General features: G+C 44.1%; 1 protein-coding gene across 1 annotated transcript in view; it reads right to left on the bottom strand.

The window, feature by feature from the left end:
• The window catches only part of LOC114552218 (Na(+)/H(+) exchange regulatory cofactor NHE-RF4-like), a 35,585-nt gene that overhangs the window by 1,950 nt on the left and 19,587 nt on the right, over positions 1-14,048 (bottom strand). Inside the window, exons 7-10 of the mRNA XM_028572863.1 lie at positions 9,190-9,322; positions 8,180-8,203; positions 361-497; positions 64-271 (exon numbers count right to left, since the gene is read on the bottom strand). Coding sequence (XP_028428664.1) covers positions 64-271; positions 361-497; positions 8,180-8,203; positions 9,190-9,322 — 502 coding nt within the window. The remainder of the gene's footprint in view (positions 1-63; positions 272-360; positions 498-8,179; positions 8,204-9,189; positions 9,323-14,048) is intronic.

The following is a 14,048-nucleotide window of genomic DNA, read 5'->3' as shown; positions in this document are numbered from 1 at the left end:
TAAAATTGTATATACTGTGTATGAATGTGATTGTTGTCATGTGACCATCAGTGCATCTTTAACCTATCCGTCGAGTGCCTGCCAACTTCTCTTGTCTCAGCAGAAAGCCGTATCCATCATGTCCTTTAACCAGATGCATGGTTTTGGCAGTGTGGGGGAGGCCGCAGCATTTTGCCACCACAGGCAGGATGGGCATCTTCCTCCTGACATAGCAAGACTCACTTTCACGGTCAATGACAAGCACCGTCACTGAGTCACCACTCTTCTTCACCTGAGAACCAAACACACTGCAGAAGTCACACACATGTTCAGTCTAACAAACACACACATGAGATCTGACTAAGGAAACTGGATTCATACAGTTCTGTTGAGAGTGGAGTGTGTGAGCGTTGACACCATGGCTCCATTGATCCAGATCAGTTTGTCTCCAGTGCATACACCAGCTTTCTCTGCTGGACCATCAGTCATTGTGCTCACAGTATACTGGCCCTTCTGACCTGGTGACACATATTTACTATCATCATTATCAGTATAGTATGGAATAAAACTCTTGTACTTTGAAACAAGAGTTTGCAGAGAAAGCCTTCTCAGCTGTTAATAAATTATTAGGCTACCTGCTAATGTGATGTGGTAGAAAAAATAGGTGGCAATGGGATTTACACGGTACAATAACAGTATTTGAAAATATCACAGTATTTGGTATTACACATTACTATACATACATTACTATACATTATTAGCAGGTGTGGACTCAAGTCACATGACTTGGACTCGAGTCACAAATTTGATGACTTTACTCGAGAATTTCAGGAAAGACTTGCAACTCAACTTTGACTCCAACACCAGTGACTCATGACTTTACTTGGATTTGAGCCTTTTGACTTGAAAATACTTGATACCTTTCCCCAAACACAAAGATTAAACAGAATGTTATAAAACATGCTTCACAAATAAATTGATTTCCGTTCATTCCCTAAATCAACTAATGGTATTAATTCCCAGCTAGTGGATATAGACGTTGCTTACTATTGAGTGTAGCATTTTTTCTTCTTTCTTGCACATATTGTACCTGTTGTTCCTGGTTATTTAGCTGTTGTATCTTTTTTTCTGTACAAGCTTTCTTTATATATTTGCAATTGGCTAGTGTGTACATACTATGAGAAATACAGTAAATGTTTTCTTGAATGTATAGTGTAGGTAGATAGTTAGATAGTCTTTATTAAAGGGTAACTACCGCTTTTTTTACCTGGTCCCTATTTTCCTATGTTTTGTGTGTAAGTGGCTGATGGGAACAACAATCTTTGAAATTGGTCTGGTATCAAGTGTGCAGTGTCAAGTGTCAACTGTAACCGGCAACCCCAGACCGGGCTGCAAGGTGGTGAAAATGTTCATCGTCAGTTGTCAGACACTTAGAATAATAATCTGAGCCTGTCACTGTCAAAACAAGCACTTTTGTGAATGTTAATACAAGCTGCACAATTGTCCCTTACATTGTAGCTAATAACAAAATAAAAATTTAATTTGAAGAAAATAATTGAAGCAGTGGTGGAGAGGAGGGTATTGAACAAACTGTTCTATCATGGATAATCCTTACCACCCTGCACCTGGTCCAACAGTGGAGCACCTTCTCTAAGAGGCTCCGTCAGCTTCGGTATTAAATCTTTCCTGCCGCAATCCATAAAACTGCAGAACAATTCACAGCTGTGTGTAAGATAACTATCTCATTACCTCATTAAATACAACACGGTCTCACGGCAGTTCGTGAAATGGTTACGTTATTTTTAATCTATTGATTCGTGTACCTTCTCCGTGAACCATCACCTTATCGTGGTGGAGAGGTTTGTGTGTCTCTGTGAACCTGAGGGCTGTGTTGTCTGGAGCTTTGTGCTCCTGGTAGGGTCTCCCAAGGCAAAGTGGTCTCAGGTGAGGGGCCAGACAAAGAATGGTTCAAAAACCCCAATGAAGAAGCAAGGTAGAGATGGAGTGACCCTGCCCGGAGGAAGCCCGGGGCCCCCGTCTGGAGCCAGGCCCAGACGGCGGGCTCGTCGGCGAGCGCCTGGTGGCCGGGTTTGCCACGGAGCCCGGCCGGGCACAGCCCGAACAAGCTACGTGGCTCCCATCTCTCCAGCCCATGGGCCCACCACCTGTGGGAGGAACCGTTGGGGTCGGGTGCGATGCCACATGGGTGGCAGTGAAGGTCAGGGGCCTCGACGGACCAGACCCGGGCGGCAGACGCTGGCTCTGGGGGCGTGGAACGTCACCTCTCTGTGGGGGGAAGGAGCCGGAACTGGTGCGGGAGGTGGAGCGCTACCGGTTAGATCTGGTGGGGCTTACCTCTACGCACAGTCTCGGTTCTGGAACCATACTCCTGGATAGGGGTTGGACTCTTTTCTTCTCCGGAGTTGCCCAGGGTGTGAGGCGCCGGGCGGGTGGGGGGATACTCACAAGCCCCCGGCTGAGCGCCGCTGTGTTGGAGTTTACCCGGTGGACGAGAGGGTCGCCTCCCCGCCTGCCTGCGGGTTGTGGGGGAAAACTCTGACTGTTGTTTGTGCATATGCACCAAACAGGAGTTCGGAGTATTCGGCCTTCTTGGAGACCTTGACTGGAGTCCTGCATGGGGCTCCAGTGGGGGACTCCATTGTTCTGCTGGGGGACTTCAACGCACGTGGGCAATGATGGAGACACCTGGAGGCGTGATTGGGAGGAACGGCCTCCCTGATCTAAACCAGAGTGGTTGTTTGTTGTTGGACTTCTGTGCTAGTCATGGATTGTCTATAACGAACACCATGTTCGAACATAGGGATGCTCATAAGTGTACCTGGTACCAGAGCACCCTAGGCCGAAGGTCAATGATCGATTTCATAATCGTTTCATCTGATCTGAGGCCGTATGTTTTGGACACTTTCGGGTGAAGAGAGGGGCAGAGCTGTCAACCGATCACCATCTGGTGGTGAGTTGGGTCAGGGGTGGGGGAAGACTCTGGACAGACCTGGTAAGCCCAAACGTGTAGTGCGGGTAAATTGGGAACGTCTGGAGGAGGCCCTGTCCGACAGACTTTCAACTCACACCTCCGGGCGGAGCTTTTCGTGCATCCCTGTGGAGGCTGGGGGCATTGAACCCGAGTGGACAATGTTCAAAGTTTCCATTGCTGAAGCTGCGGCGAGGAGCTGTGGTCTTAGGATCTTAGGTGCCTCAAGGGGCGGTAACCCACGAACACCGTGGTGGACACCAGTGGTCAGGGAAGCCGTCCGACTGAAGAAGGAGTCCTTCCGGGATATGTTATCTCGGAGGACTCCGGAGGCAGTTGCAGGGTACCGAAGGGCCGAAGGGCTGCAGCCTCTGCCGTGAAAGAGGCAAAGCAGCGGGTGTGGGAGAAGTTTGGAGAAGACATGGAGAAGGACTTTCGGTCGGCACCAAAGTGTTTCTGGAAAACTGTTCGCCACCTCAGGAGGGGGCGGGGAACCATCCAAGCTGTGTACAGTAAGGATGGGACACTGTTGACCTCCACTGAGGAGGTAATAGGGCGGTGGAGGGAGCACTTTGAGGAACTCCTGAATCCGACTAATCGCCCTCTATGTTAGAGGCAGAGCTGGAGGATAACGGGGATTGTCGTCGATTTCCCAGGCGGAAGTCACTGATGTAGTCAAACAACTACACAGTGGCAAAGCCCGGGATTGATGAGATCCGTCCAGAAATGCTCAAGGCTCTGGGTGTGGAGGGGCTGTCCTGGTTGACACGCCTCTTCAACATTGCGTGGAAGTCTGGGACGGTGCCAAAGGAGTGGCAGACTGGGGTGGTGGTTCCTCTTTTTAAAAAGGGGGACCAGAGGGTGTGTGCCAATTATAGGGGTATCACACTTCTCAGCCTCCCTGGTAAAGTCTACTCCAAGGTGCTGGAAAGGAGGGTTCGGCCGATAGTCGAACCTCGGGTTGAGGAGGAACAATGCGGATTCCGTCCCTGGTCGTGGAACAACGGACCAGCTCTTCACTCTACAAGGATCCTGGAGGGAGCCTGGGAGTATGCCCAACCGGTCTACATGTGTTTTGTGGATTTGGAGAAGGCGTATGACCGGGTCCCCGGGAGATACTGTGGGAGGTGCTGCGGGAGTATGGGGTGAGGGGTCTCTACTCAGGGCCATCCAATCTCTGTATGACCAAAGTGAGAGCTGTGTCCGGGTTCTCGGTAGTAAGTCGGACTCGTTTCAGGTGAGGGTTGGCCTCCGCCAGGGCTGCGCTTTTGTCACCAATCCTGTTTGTAATATTTATGGACAGGATATCGAGGCGTAGTCGGGGTGGGGAGGGGTTGCAGTTTGGTGGGCTGGGGATCTCATCGCTGCTCTTTGCAGATGATGTGGTCCTGATGGCATCATCGGCCTGCGACCTTCAGCACTCACTGGATCGGTTCGCAACCGAGTGTGAAGCGGTTGGGATGAGGATCAGCACCTCTAAATCGGAGGCCATGGTTCTCAGCAGGAAACCGATGGAATGCCTTCTCCAGGTAGGGAATGAGTCCTTACCCCAAGTGAAGGAGTTCAAGTACCTTGGGGTTTTGTTCGCGAGTGAGGGACAATGGAGCGGGAGATTGGTCGGAGAATCGGGCAGCGGGTGCGGTATTGCATTCAATCTATCGCACCGTTGTGACGAAAAGAGAGCTGAGCCAGAAGGCAAAGCTCTCGATCTACCGGTCAGTTTTCGTTCCTACCCTCACCTATGGTCATGAAGGCTGGGTCATGACCGAAAGAACGAGATCCAGGGTACAAGCGGCGAAATGGGTTTCCTCAGGAGGGTGGCTGGCGTCTCCCTTAGAGATAGGGGTGAGAAGCTCAGTCATCCGTGAGGAGCTCGGAGTAGAGCCGCTGCTCCTTTGCGTCGAAAGGAGCCAGTTGAGGTGGTTCGGGCATCTGGTAAGGATGCCCCCTGGGCGCCTCCCTAGGGAGGTGTTCCAGGCACGTCCAGCTGGGAGGAGGCCTCGGGGAAGACCCAGGACTAGGTGGAGGGATTATATCTCCAACCTGGCCTGGGAACGCCTCGGGATCCCCCAGTCGGAGCTGGTTAATGTTGCTCGGGAAAGGGAAGTTTGGGGTCCCCTGCTGGAGCTGCTCCCCCCGCGACCCGACACCGGATAAGCGGACGAAGATGGATGGATGGATGGATGGATGATTCGTGTACAATAACACGTTAATCTTGTTTTTTTTCGTGGTGGCCAGCACAAAATGGTCTATACGGAGATTAACGGGGAAAGCAAACGTCACACCCCATGACACGGCCGCGGGGGAGGACACCTCACACGCCGGGACACAGCAGCGGGGGACGCGCGGCAATAACGGGATGGAGGATGTTCCGTTTAGGAAAAAAAGTACGGGGAAAGGACGCCTCACACGCAGGGAAACGGCTGCGGGGGACGAGCAACAATAACGGGATGGTGGAGGTTGGGTTTAGGAAAAAAAGTACGGGGAAAGGACGCCTCACACGCAGGGAAACGGCCGCGGGGGACGAGCAACAATAACGGGATGGCGGAGGTTGGGTTTAGGAAAAGAAACACGGGCAAAGGACGCCTCACATGCCGGGAGAGGACCACAGGGAATGTGCGACAATATCCCGGCGATCCCCGGTCTCCATCCAGTCCTGAATTGTTTGACCCATCCACCACCCTTACGCGGATTTCATACTACTCGGTACCGTAGTCATGCTGTGATCACAACATATGCTTCCCATTTAAATACATTAGTTTACATTTTTGTGCTGGCCACCATGAAAAAAACGAATAAATAGATTAAATAATGTGACCATTTCACGAACTGCCCATGAGACTGGGTTGTACAATATTGCCCTGTTATGCTTATTGCAGACTGATTATTTCACATTTAATATTATTATATTATTTTGTTATATGTGCTAGTTGTATATTTTACACATGTAAACTATTTTCTTTCCTTTGAGTATTTTCATTGGTGTTCTGGTATTTTGATCTTTTGCTATCTTATTTAATTGTATCTTACTTTTTATTTTAGTGAGTGACTATGTGCAGGGCTTAATTTGAGCCGGAACACGTTGCGGCACCTCCGACGTTGGATCTGGAACCTTCCTGTCCTGGAAAAATGAATAGCCTAAATGAAAAAAATAAACTATTGTTTGTGTAGTGTTAAATCTGGATGGGAAGGATAACTCTGCTGGTTGGAAGGGGTGTGTCACGATTCTGCCTTCTCACAGGTTCGTCGCTCCGAGGCTACGTTCAGACTGCAGGCAAAAGTGGCCCAAATCGGGGTCAAGTGACCAGGTCAGACTTCTTAGTAGCGTGAACACTCAAATCTTGCCCAGATCACATTTTTTCAAATCAGATTCAGGCCACTAGTAGCGGCTAGGCCGTAAGCTCCACCCACCAACAATGAAGGTAATTAACAGACAATTTTTGCAGGTTAATCCATCAAAGTTAGTAGTCAAGGTGCTGAGTGTGTAAGCGTGCGTAAGAGTGTGTAATCCCTACTCAGTTTGTGACAAAAAGCAGTAGGGAAAGCAGAAAACACAAATTTGAGGGAGAAAGCAGCGGCAGCCAGTCGTGCCAGCACTTCCGCCTCAGAGCTGTGTGTGAAAGTCTCTCTGTGCTCACCAAATGAAAGATGGTTCCAAATGATAGACGGATTCAAAAGAACAAGTTAACTATCATAATTTTTTTACAGTTTCCAAACTGTAAAAAAGAAGAATCTGAAGAATCCATAATTCCAGCTTCTAACTCAGTGTTTCTCAACAGGGGCGGTACCACCCCCCAGGGGGCGTTCAGAAGATGATGGGGGGCGTTGGAAGCAATATTTTGGGTTTTGCATTTGTTTGAAAGCTAGTTTAAACCAAAGATTCACAATAACAATACATGTTTACACTTAAACTCCTAAAGAATCAGTAGTCTGCAACATTAAAAGCTGCCAGTTTACAGCACTGCGACTGGACGAGACGGGTATCTTAAGGCCGGTTACACACTGCACGCGTCGCGCGAGCGTGGCGTTTCTGTTGCGTCTCAGCTGCGTGTCAGCTGCGTGGATTTTTCTGTGTCCTACGCACCAGAAGCGTGTCTGACGCGATGCTGCTCCTGCTGCTAGATACAGGGAGGGCTTATCTCGGGACATAGTGCCGACAGATTCAAACTCTGAAAAATGGGTAAGTGGGCTGTCTGTTTATAACAACTTTGTGTAGCTGTAAAGAGCCTATATAGCTGATCTGATGTTGGACCGTCACTCAGAACACACACTACGTTGTTATCGTAGCCTATCCTACCATTTATATATAGCCTACTGATTTGATTAAAGCAAGACAACGTCGGCAGTATTGACTGCAAAATATGTTACAGAATATTTTGTTCTGTATGACCGGTGCAATATTTGAAAATATTTTCTCTGTGCCCCGTCTCCTCTGTGCTCTACTTCTACTGGATAGTCGTGTCACGTTCAACGGATTCATTTGCATAAAGCTGGGCATCGGCCAGCTTTTTGACGCGCTACATTTTCTCAAATGTAGCGCCGCCTTCCCGGAATGCTTTGCGTGCGCTTTGAAGTCGCTTGACGTCACCCATAGGAATAGAGTGGAGTGCGACGCGACAGAAGCGTCGCACGGACAAGTGGATCTGTACCATAACCTGTTAACATGGGAGCCGAAATATAAACGGACACGCCACGTGGCTGACACGCTCGCATGACATGAGCAGTGTGTAACCGGCCTAACTTTTCTGTGCTTTGATTGGCGCAGCTCCGTGCTGCCTTCATGGAAACGAGACGTCAGAGCATCGTCTTAAATGAGCTCTGTAGCTACTACGTGAAGCTGCATTCAGATAAGAAAAAAAAAAGCAATAGCGGCGACGTCCTGTTGTATTCTTTAACCCCCCCAATGTAGCACAAGTAGACTTTATATTTCACAGTAACAGTTTTTTGTCAGATGGTTTATTAAACACAACGTTTCCTACTGTACCTGAATGCAGCTTCATTTCACGGAGAAAGAGAGAAAGAAAAGAGACGTGTGAGAGATATTGACTGTGCTTTGTTGTTTGGCAAACATTTAGCTGTTCCACAAACTCCCGGCCAGTTCAGGGCTTGTGTTTTAAAACTTTCTTATGGAAGCGATAGAGGCAGTGATGTCACTGTTTACTGTACGGGACTCTCACACTTCCTTCACTTTAAAAAACGGCTCTCACTTACTTTCAAAGGTTGTAAACTTATTTCCTTTTGGCAGTAGGTGTCGTTCTTCAAGTCGTTTGTCATCACCAAAATACTTTTCTGTGTGTGTGTGTGTGTGTGTGTGTGTGTGTGTGTGTGTGTGTGTGTGTGTGTGTGTGTGTGTCTGCTTTTACCCCTTGATAAGTGCCAGCTTGTTTTCCGTTGGAACAATTAGATTTTAGATTTGAATGAAAAATAGATTTGAATGTTAAATTGCTAGCTGTTTCTGATTGGCTACTGCTAGTGTTTGTAATAATAATAATAATAATAATAAGCATAATACATTTTATTTAAAGCGCATTTCATGTCATGATGTCATGTCAAGGTCACTTCACAAACAAAAAAGGACATTCAAATTATAGTCATCTTATAAAGGTGCTGAGGTTCACACCATGCAGCAGGCCTTTTGATAATACCTATTTATAGTTTGAATGTTACATATCTAGTCGTTCTGATTGGCTGCTGTTATTTAATTTGAATGTCAAATGGTTGCATTTTATTTAAAAACCTATTTCTATTCACATGACTTTTTTGATACCTGGGAAACTATTACATGTGTTGTTTGTCATTCAATGATTTGATTTTTTTGATTATTTTTGATAACAATAGTCACAACAATAATAGGCCTATATTAGGGCGTAATCATTAATATTTGGGGCATTTAGCCTACATAATATTTGATGGGGGGTGTTAGGGACCTGGATAATGGATAGGGGGGCGCTGGCACAAAAAAGGTTGAGAACCACTGTTCTAACTGAACACAATATCAACTTTAACACAAATCCAGCCTCAGGACCTTTTCATGCCGGGTGCTTCTATAGAGCAGGGGTGATCTAAGACAAATTAGTGCAAGGAAATGAATCAGTAATGGTAAATGGATCGTAACAATATCTGCTGACATTTATGCTGATTGGCTTGCTTGTGAAATATGTTTTGTCTTCAGAGGAGCTGTAAGTGAGTTCTGTCAACCAATGACAGCAGTGTGTTGGTACCTTCCACTGAGACAATGGTTATTCCCAGGCCATGTACCGGGTGTCTGCTGATGTGACACAGTCTGGGTCTCAACCAGCAGTCCCCTTTGGAGGCCTTCGCCAGCGTCTGCAAGTCCACGCCAAGAGACAGTGACTGGAGAAGAGAGAGATGAATAGGATTCAACTCTATCTGCAAGGACTGAAGCTAGAATACGACCAACTGCTGCTAGAAAAACCTAATAATGTTAGGTATAACGTAAATAAATTAAGATACACATCATCAAATAAGACAGGTAAGCAGTTATCCTCTATGGTAAAGAAGATCACACTAAAAGATCTAGTGAATAACTCTGTAGTTAGAGACAACATACTTATTAACCAAAAATTTGCTTCCTTTTATGAAAAATTATATTCTACTGAAATTGAAGGTCAAACAGATGAACAAAAGAATTTCTTAAAATTAGTTGACATTAAAAAGTTATCAGAGCAACATAAAACTACAATTGCCAAAGAGATTTCCTTGATGGAAATCAAAAAGGCAATTGAAAGCTTCCCAAAAGGCAAAGCTCCAGGTAAGGATGGTTTACTGCATTTCATTCAACATTCTGGCCGCAAATTAAATTAAGTTATAAAACAAGCCACTACAAATGAAATCCTGCCACCTTCAATGTATAAGACTATTATTAATGTAATTCCTAAACCAGGTAAAGAGTGCAATAAACCCTCTGATTTCCGACCAATAAGTCTAATAAATTGTGATAATAAAATAATTACAAAAGTTATAAATAACAGAATAAACAAAATACTTCCATCAGTACATTTTAACCACACAGGGTTTATTAAAGATAGACAGTTAAAAATCAATGTTAGAACCTGTATATCTCTAAAACTATATGCTAAAAAAGAAAAACTAGATGTGACACTGATGGCGGTAGATGCTGAAAAAGCATTTGACCATTTGGAGTGGAGCTATCTTTATGAGGTTTAAGCTGCATATAACTTCCCAAACTAAATAATAAAAATGATCAAAACTGTATACAAGTCCCCTGTGGCATATAACTAGGGGCACAAGGCAGGGATGTCCACTATCCCCATCACTCTTTGCCTTGGCTGTAGAGTCGATGGCTCAGAAAAGCCAATCAGATATGATAGATGGTATTAATGTTGGAAGAGAATGTTATAAACCATTCCATATCTAATGAAAATTATTGATAAGTAATCAAAAATATCTGGTTACAAAATGAACATAGAAAAGACAGAACTTCTATCAACAACAGGAATTTTGCCTAAAGATCACAACTTATTAAATACAACTTTAAATGGCAAAAGGAAAGGATTAAATATCTAGGGTCGCATATCAGTTTAGATAAAGCAAAACTATATAAAGATAATTTCTCACCACTAATTAAGGATCTTAAGGCTAGTCTAGATAAATGGACAGACCTGCCTATTTACGTAATTGGCAGAATTAATTTGCTTAAATTCCTGTTCATCTTTAGGAGATCTTTAAAATCAATAAGCTATTCAGTTCTTTCATCTGGTCAAATAAGGTTCATAGTAGGAAACTACTTCAGAATAAGAGAAAAGGAGGGCTAAAATTCCCAAATCTTGAGCTATACTACTATTCTGCTCAGTCTTTTTATGTTAACAAAATCATTAACAGATCAGAGGGAGATATGTGGGCAAACATAGAGGATTATCAGCTTGTGGGAAAAAACCCTGTTTATAGCCTTATTTACAAAGCAGAAAATTAAAAATGTCAGTTTTGTCACAAATAGGACATTAAGACCATGGGAGAGATTAAAACATATTCTGGGGATAGAAATCACTGTTCCAAAGAATACACGCTTGTGGGATAACCCATCCATCACAATACAGAAGGAGGAACTGAAGTGGAGATGATGGAATAACAACTATTGTAGATATTACCTCTCATACCAGTATAAAGCCATTTGAACAATTGGTAATATAACTTTTTAGATATCTTCAATTAAAGAGCTGGATAACAGATAACTTTGACTTGAACTATAATAGGCCTACAGAACCCTTAGCTACTCAGAGGCTATTCCTAAACTCAGGAGAAAACAAGAAATTAATAGGGAAAGTGTACAAACACCTTATAGAAGCACAGGCAGATAATTATTCACTCCAAAAAAAATATATGAGGGTTGGAACAAAGATCTTAAAATAAATAACTCTGATATAACCTGGAAAGATTGCCTAAATATAACTAAAACCATTACCACCAATGAGAATCTAATACAATACAAGCTCATGACAAGAATATACTACACTAGATCAAAAATAAATAAATATGATGCCTCTTTCTCCCCCGTTTGTGTGTGGCATACACGAGGAGACAATAATACACGCTTTATCGGAATGTGAGAAGGTTTGTAAGGGTTGTTAGAGATCCAAAAATGGATGACCACTTGTAAAATCAAAATTGAATTTACAGTCGCGAGCAGTATCTTCCAAAATACAGACAAGCTATTGAATGGATGGTCCTTTTCTCCTCTTTGGTATATAACAAATATATTTTAAAGAATTGGAAGGATACAGAGGCCCCATCACTACAGCAATGGAAGGGACTAATGAAATATTATTTAAGTATAGAAAAATCACCGTTTGAAGATCGGAACAAAAGGCAACAATTCAACAAGGTGTGGCAGGACATATATGAAGCCTTGTAAACGTAATGGCTAAGAAATAAGGACTAGGTATGGTGACTGAGAGCTGGAAACCAAGTGTGTGTGTGTGTGTGTGTGTGTGTGTGTGTGTGTGTGTGTGTGTGTGGGTGGTTGGGTATGTGTGTCAAACTGTGTGTTGGTGTGTTTGGGTTTGTGTGTCAAAAATGTGAAAGATATACAGTACAGACCAAAAGTTTGGACACACCTTCTCATTCAATGCGTTTTCTTTTACATTGTACATATATATATTTCTTTTACTATTTACATTGTAGATTCTCACTGAAGGCATCAAAACTATGAATGAACACATATGGAATTATGTACTTAACAAAAAAGTGTGAAATAACTGAAAACGTCTTATATTTTAAATTCCTCAAAGTAGCCACCCATTGCTTTTTTGATAGCGCTGCAAACCCTTGGTGTTCTCTCAATGAGCTTCATGAGGTAGTCACCTGAAATGCTTTTCACTTCACAGGTGTGCCTTTTCAGGGTTAATTAGTGGAATTTTTTCCCTTATTAATGGGGTTGGGACCATCAGTTGTGTTGTGCGGGTCAGGTTGATACACAGCTGACAGCCCTATTGGACAACGGTTAGAATTCATATTATGGCAAGAACCAATCAGCTAAGTAAAGAGAAACGAGTGGCCATCATGACTTTAACAAATGAAGGTCAGTCAGTCCGGAAAATTGCGAAAACTTTGAATGTGTCCCCAAGTGCAGTCGCAAAAAACATCAAGAGCTACAACGAAACTGGCTCACATGAGGAACGCCCCAGGAAAGGAAGACCTCTGCTGCTGAGGATAAGTTCATCCGAGTCACCAGCCTCAGAAATCGCAAGTTAACAGCAGCTCAGATTAGAGACCAGATGAATGCCACACAGAGTTCTAGCAGCAGACACATCTCTAGAACAACTGTTAAGAGGAGACTGCGCAAATCAGGCCTTCATGGTCAAGTAGCTGCTATGAAACCACTGCTAAGGAGAGGCAACAAGCAGAAGAGGTTTGTTTGGGCCAAGAAACACAAGGAATGGACATTAGACCAGTGGAAATCTGTGCTTTGGTCTGATGAGTCCAAATTTGAGATCTTTGGTTCCAACCGCCGTGTCTGATGCAGAAAAGGTGAACGGATGGATTCTACATGCCTGGTTCCCACCGTGAAGCATGGAGGTGGAGGTGTGATGGTGTGGGGGGTGCTTTGTTGGTGACACTGTTGGGGATTTTTTCAAATTTGAAGGCATACTGAACCAGCATAACTACCACAGCATCCTGCTGCGACATGCCATCCCATCCGGTTTGCATCAGTAACATCATATAGATTAACTCACATCACTCATATTTGTGTTTACTTTGGCAATTCAATTTAATTAAGTGTACAAGACAAAAAACTGTGAAATCATGTTGCTCCTATTTGCAAATATATATATGTCTTTAATAAAATACAAAAACCCAACTTGGTTCTAGTCTCAGTCTGTCTCATTTGTTTCAATTTACTAAACTCTGAAAACCTCCACGCCCCTGCTGCAAAGGAAACTTCCACGACAAACCTGGCGACGAGAATGGGGATCATGTGCGGGGATCAGATAAGAGAGACTCCGTGGTTGACTGAGGACTTGCGATCCGAGATCAAACAATCTTTGCCTCTACCTCGCCCAAAAAGCATTCAGAGAGAGAGGATCAGAAACCACGGAGAGCTCTACTGACCCAACACTGATCTATTAAGACGGAAGCAATTTCAAGAAGCAGGGTAAGATCAAACTCTAATTTAAATTGAATTAAGAGTAATTTGAATTGGCTGTAGTAACCTTCCAGAAACAAATACTGACGTTGGAAACTGAAATAGGACAACCATTTTGGGGTTGTTGGTATACATTTTGGGTGGTCCTTTAAATTTCAGTCTAGGTCTTTCAGGTTTTAATAAGGGTCAGAACTGATATAACATAGGACACATGAGGGGGGCGTGTTTGTGTGATGCTGATTTAATCCAGCCCAAAAGGAGGAAGACAGCACACTACAGGCCAAACATGTTGGAGACAAACATTTTGTACGACTGATTCCTATTACAAAGATGTTTGATTAAAGAGACGTTTTGTTATTTCCCACATGACTTTTTGTAAATACACCTTTTAAAACCTGAATTACAACAAGACATACACTCATGCAGGCCAATTTAGGAATCACTCTACGTTAAATG

The sequence above is a fragment of the Perca flavescens genome, chromosome 3, assembly GCF_004354835.1.
Source record: "Perca flavescens isolate YP-PL-M2 chromosome 3, PFLA_1.0, whole genome shotgun sequence".
NCBI classification, from domain to species: domain Eukaryota; kingdom Metazoa; phylum Chordata; class Actinopteri; order Perciformes; family Percidae; genus Perca; species Perca flavescens.
This window is presented reverse-complemented; position numbering and strand designations above follow the sequence as displayed.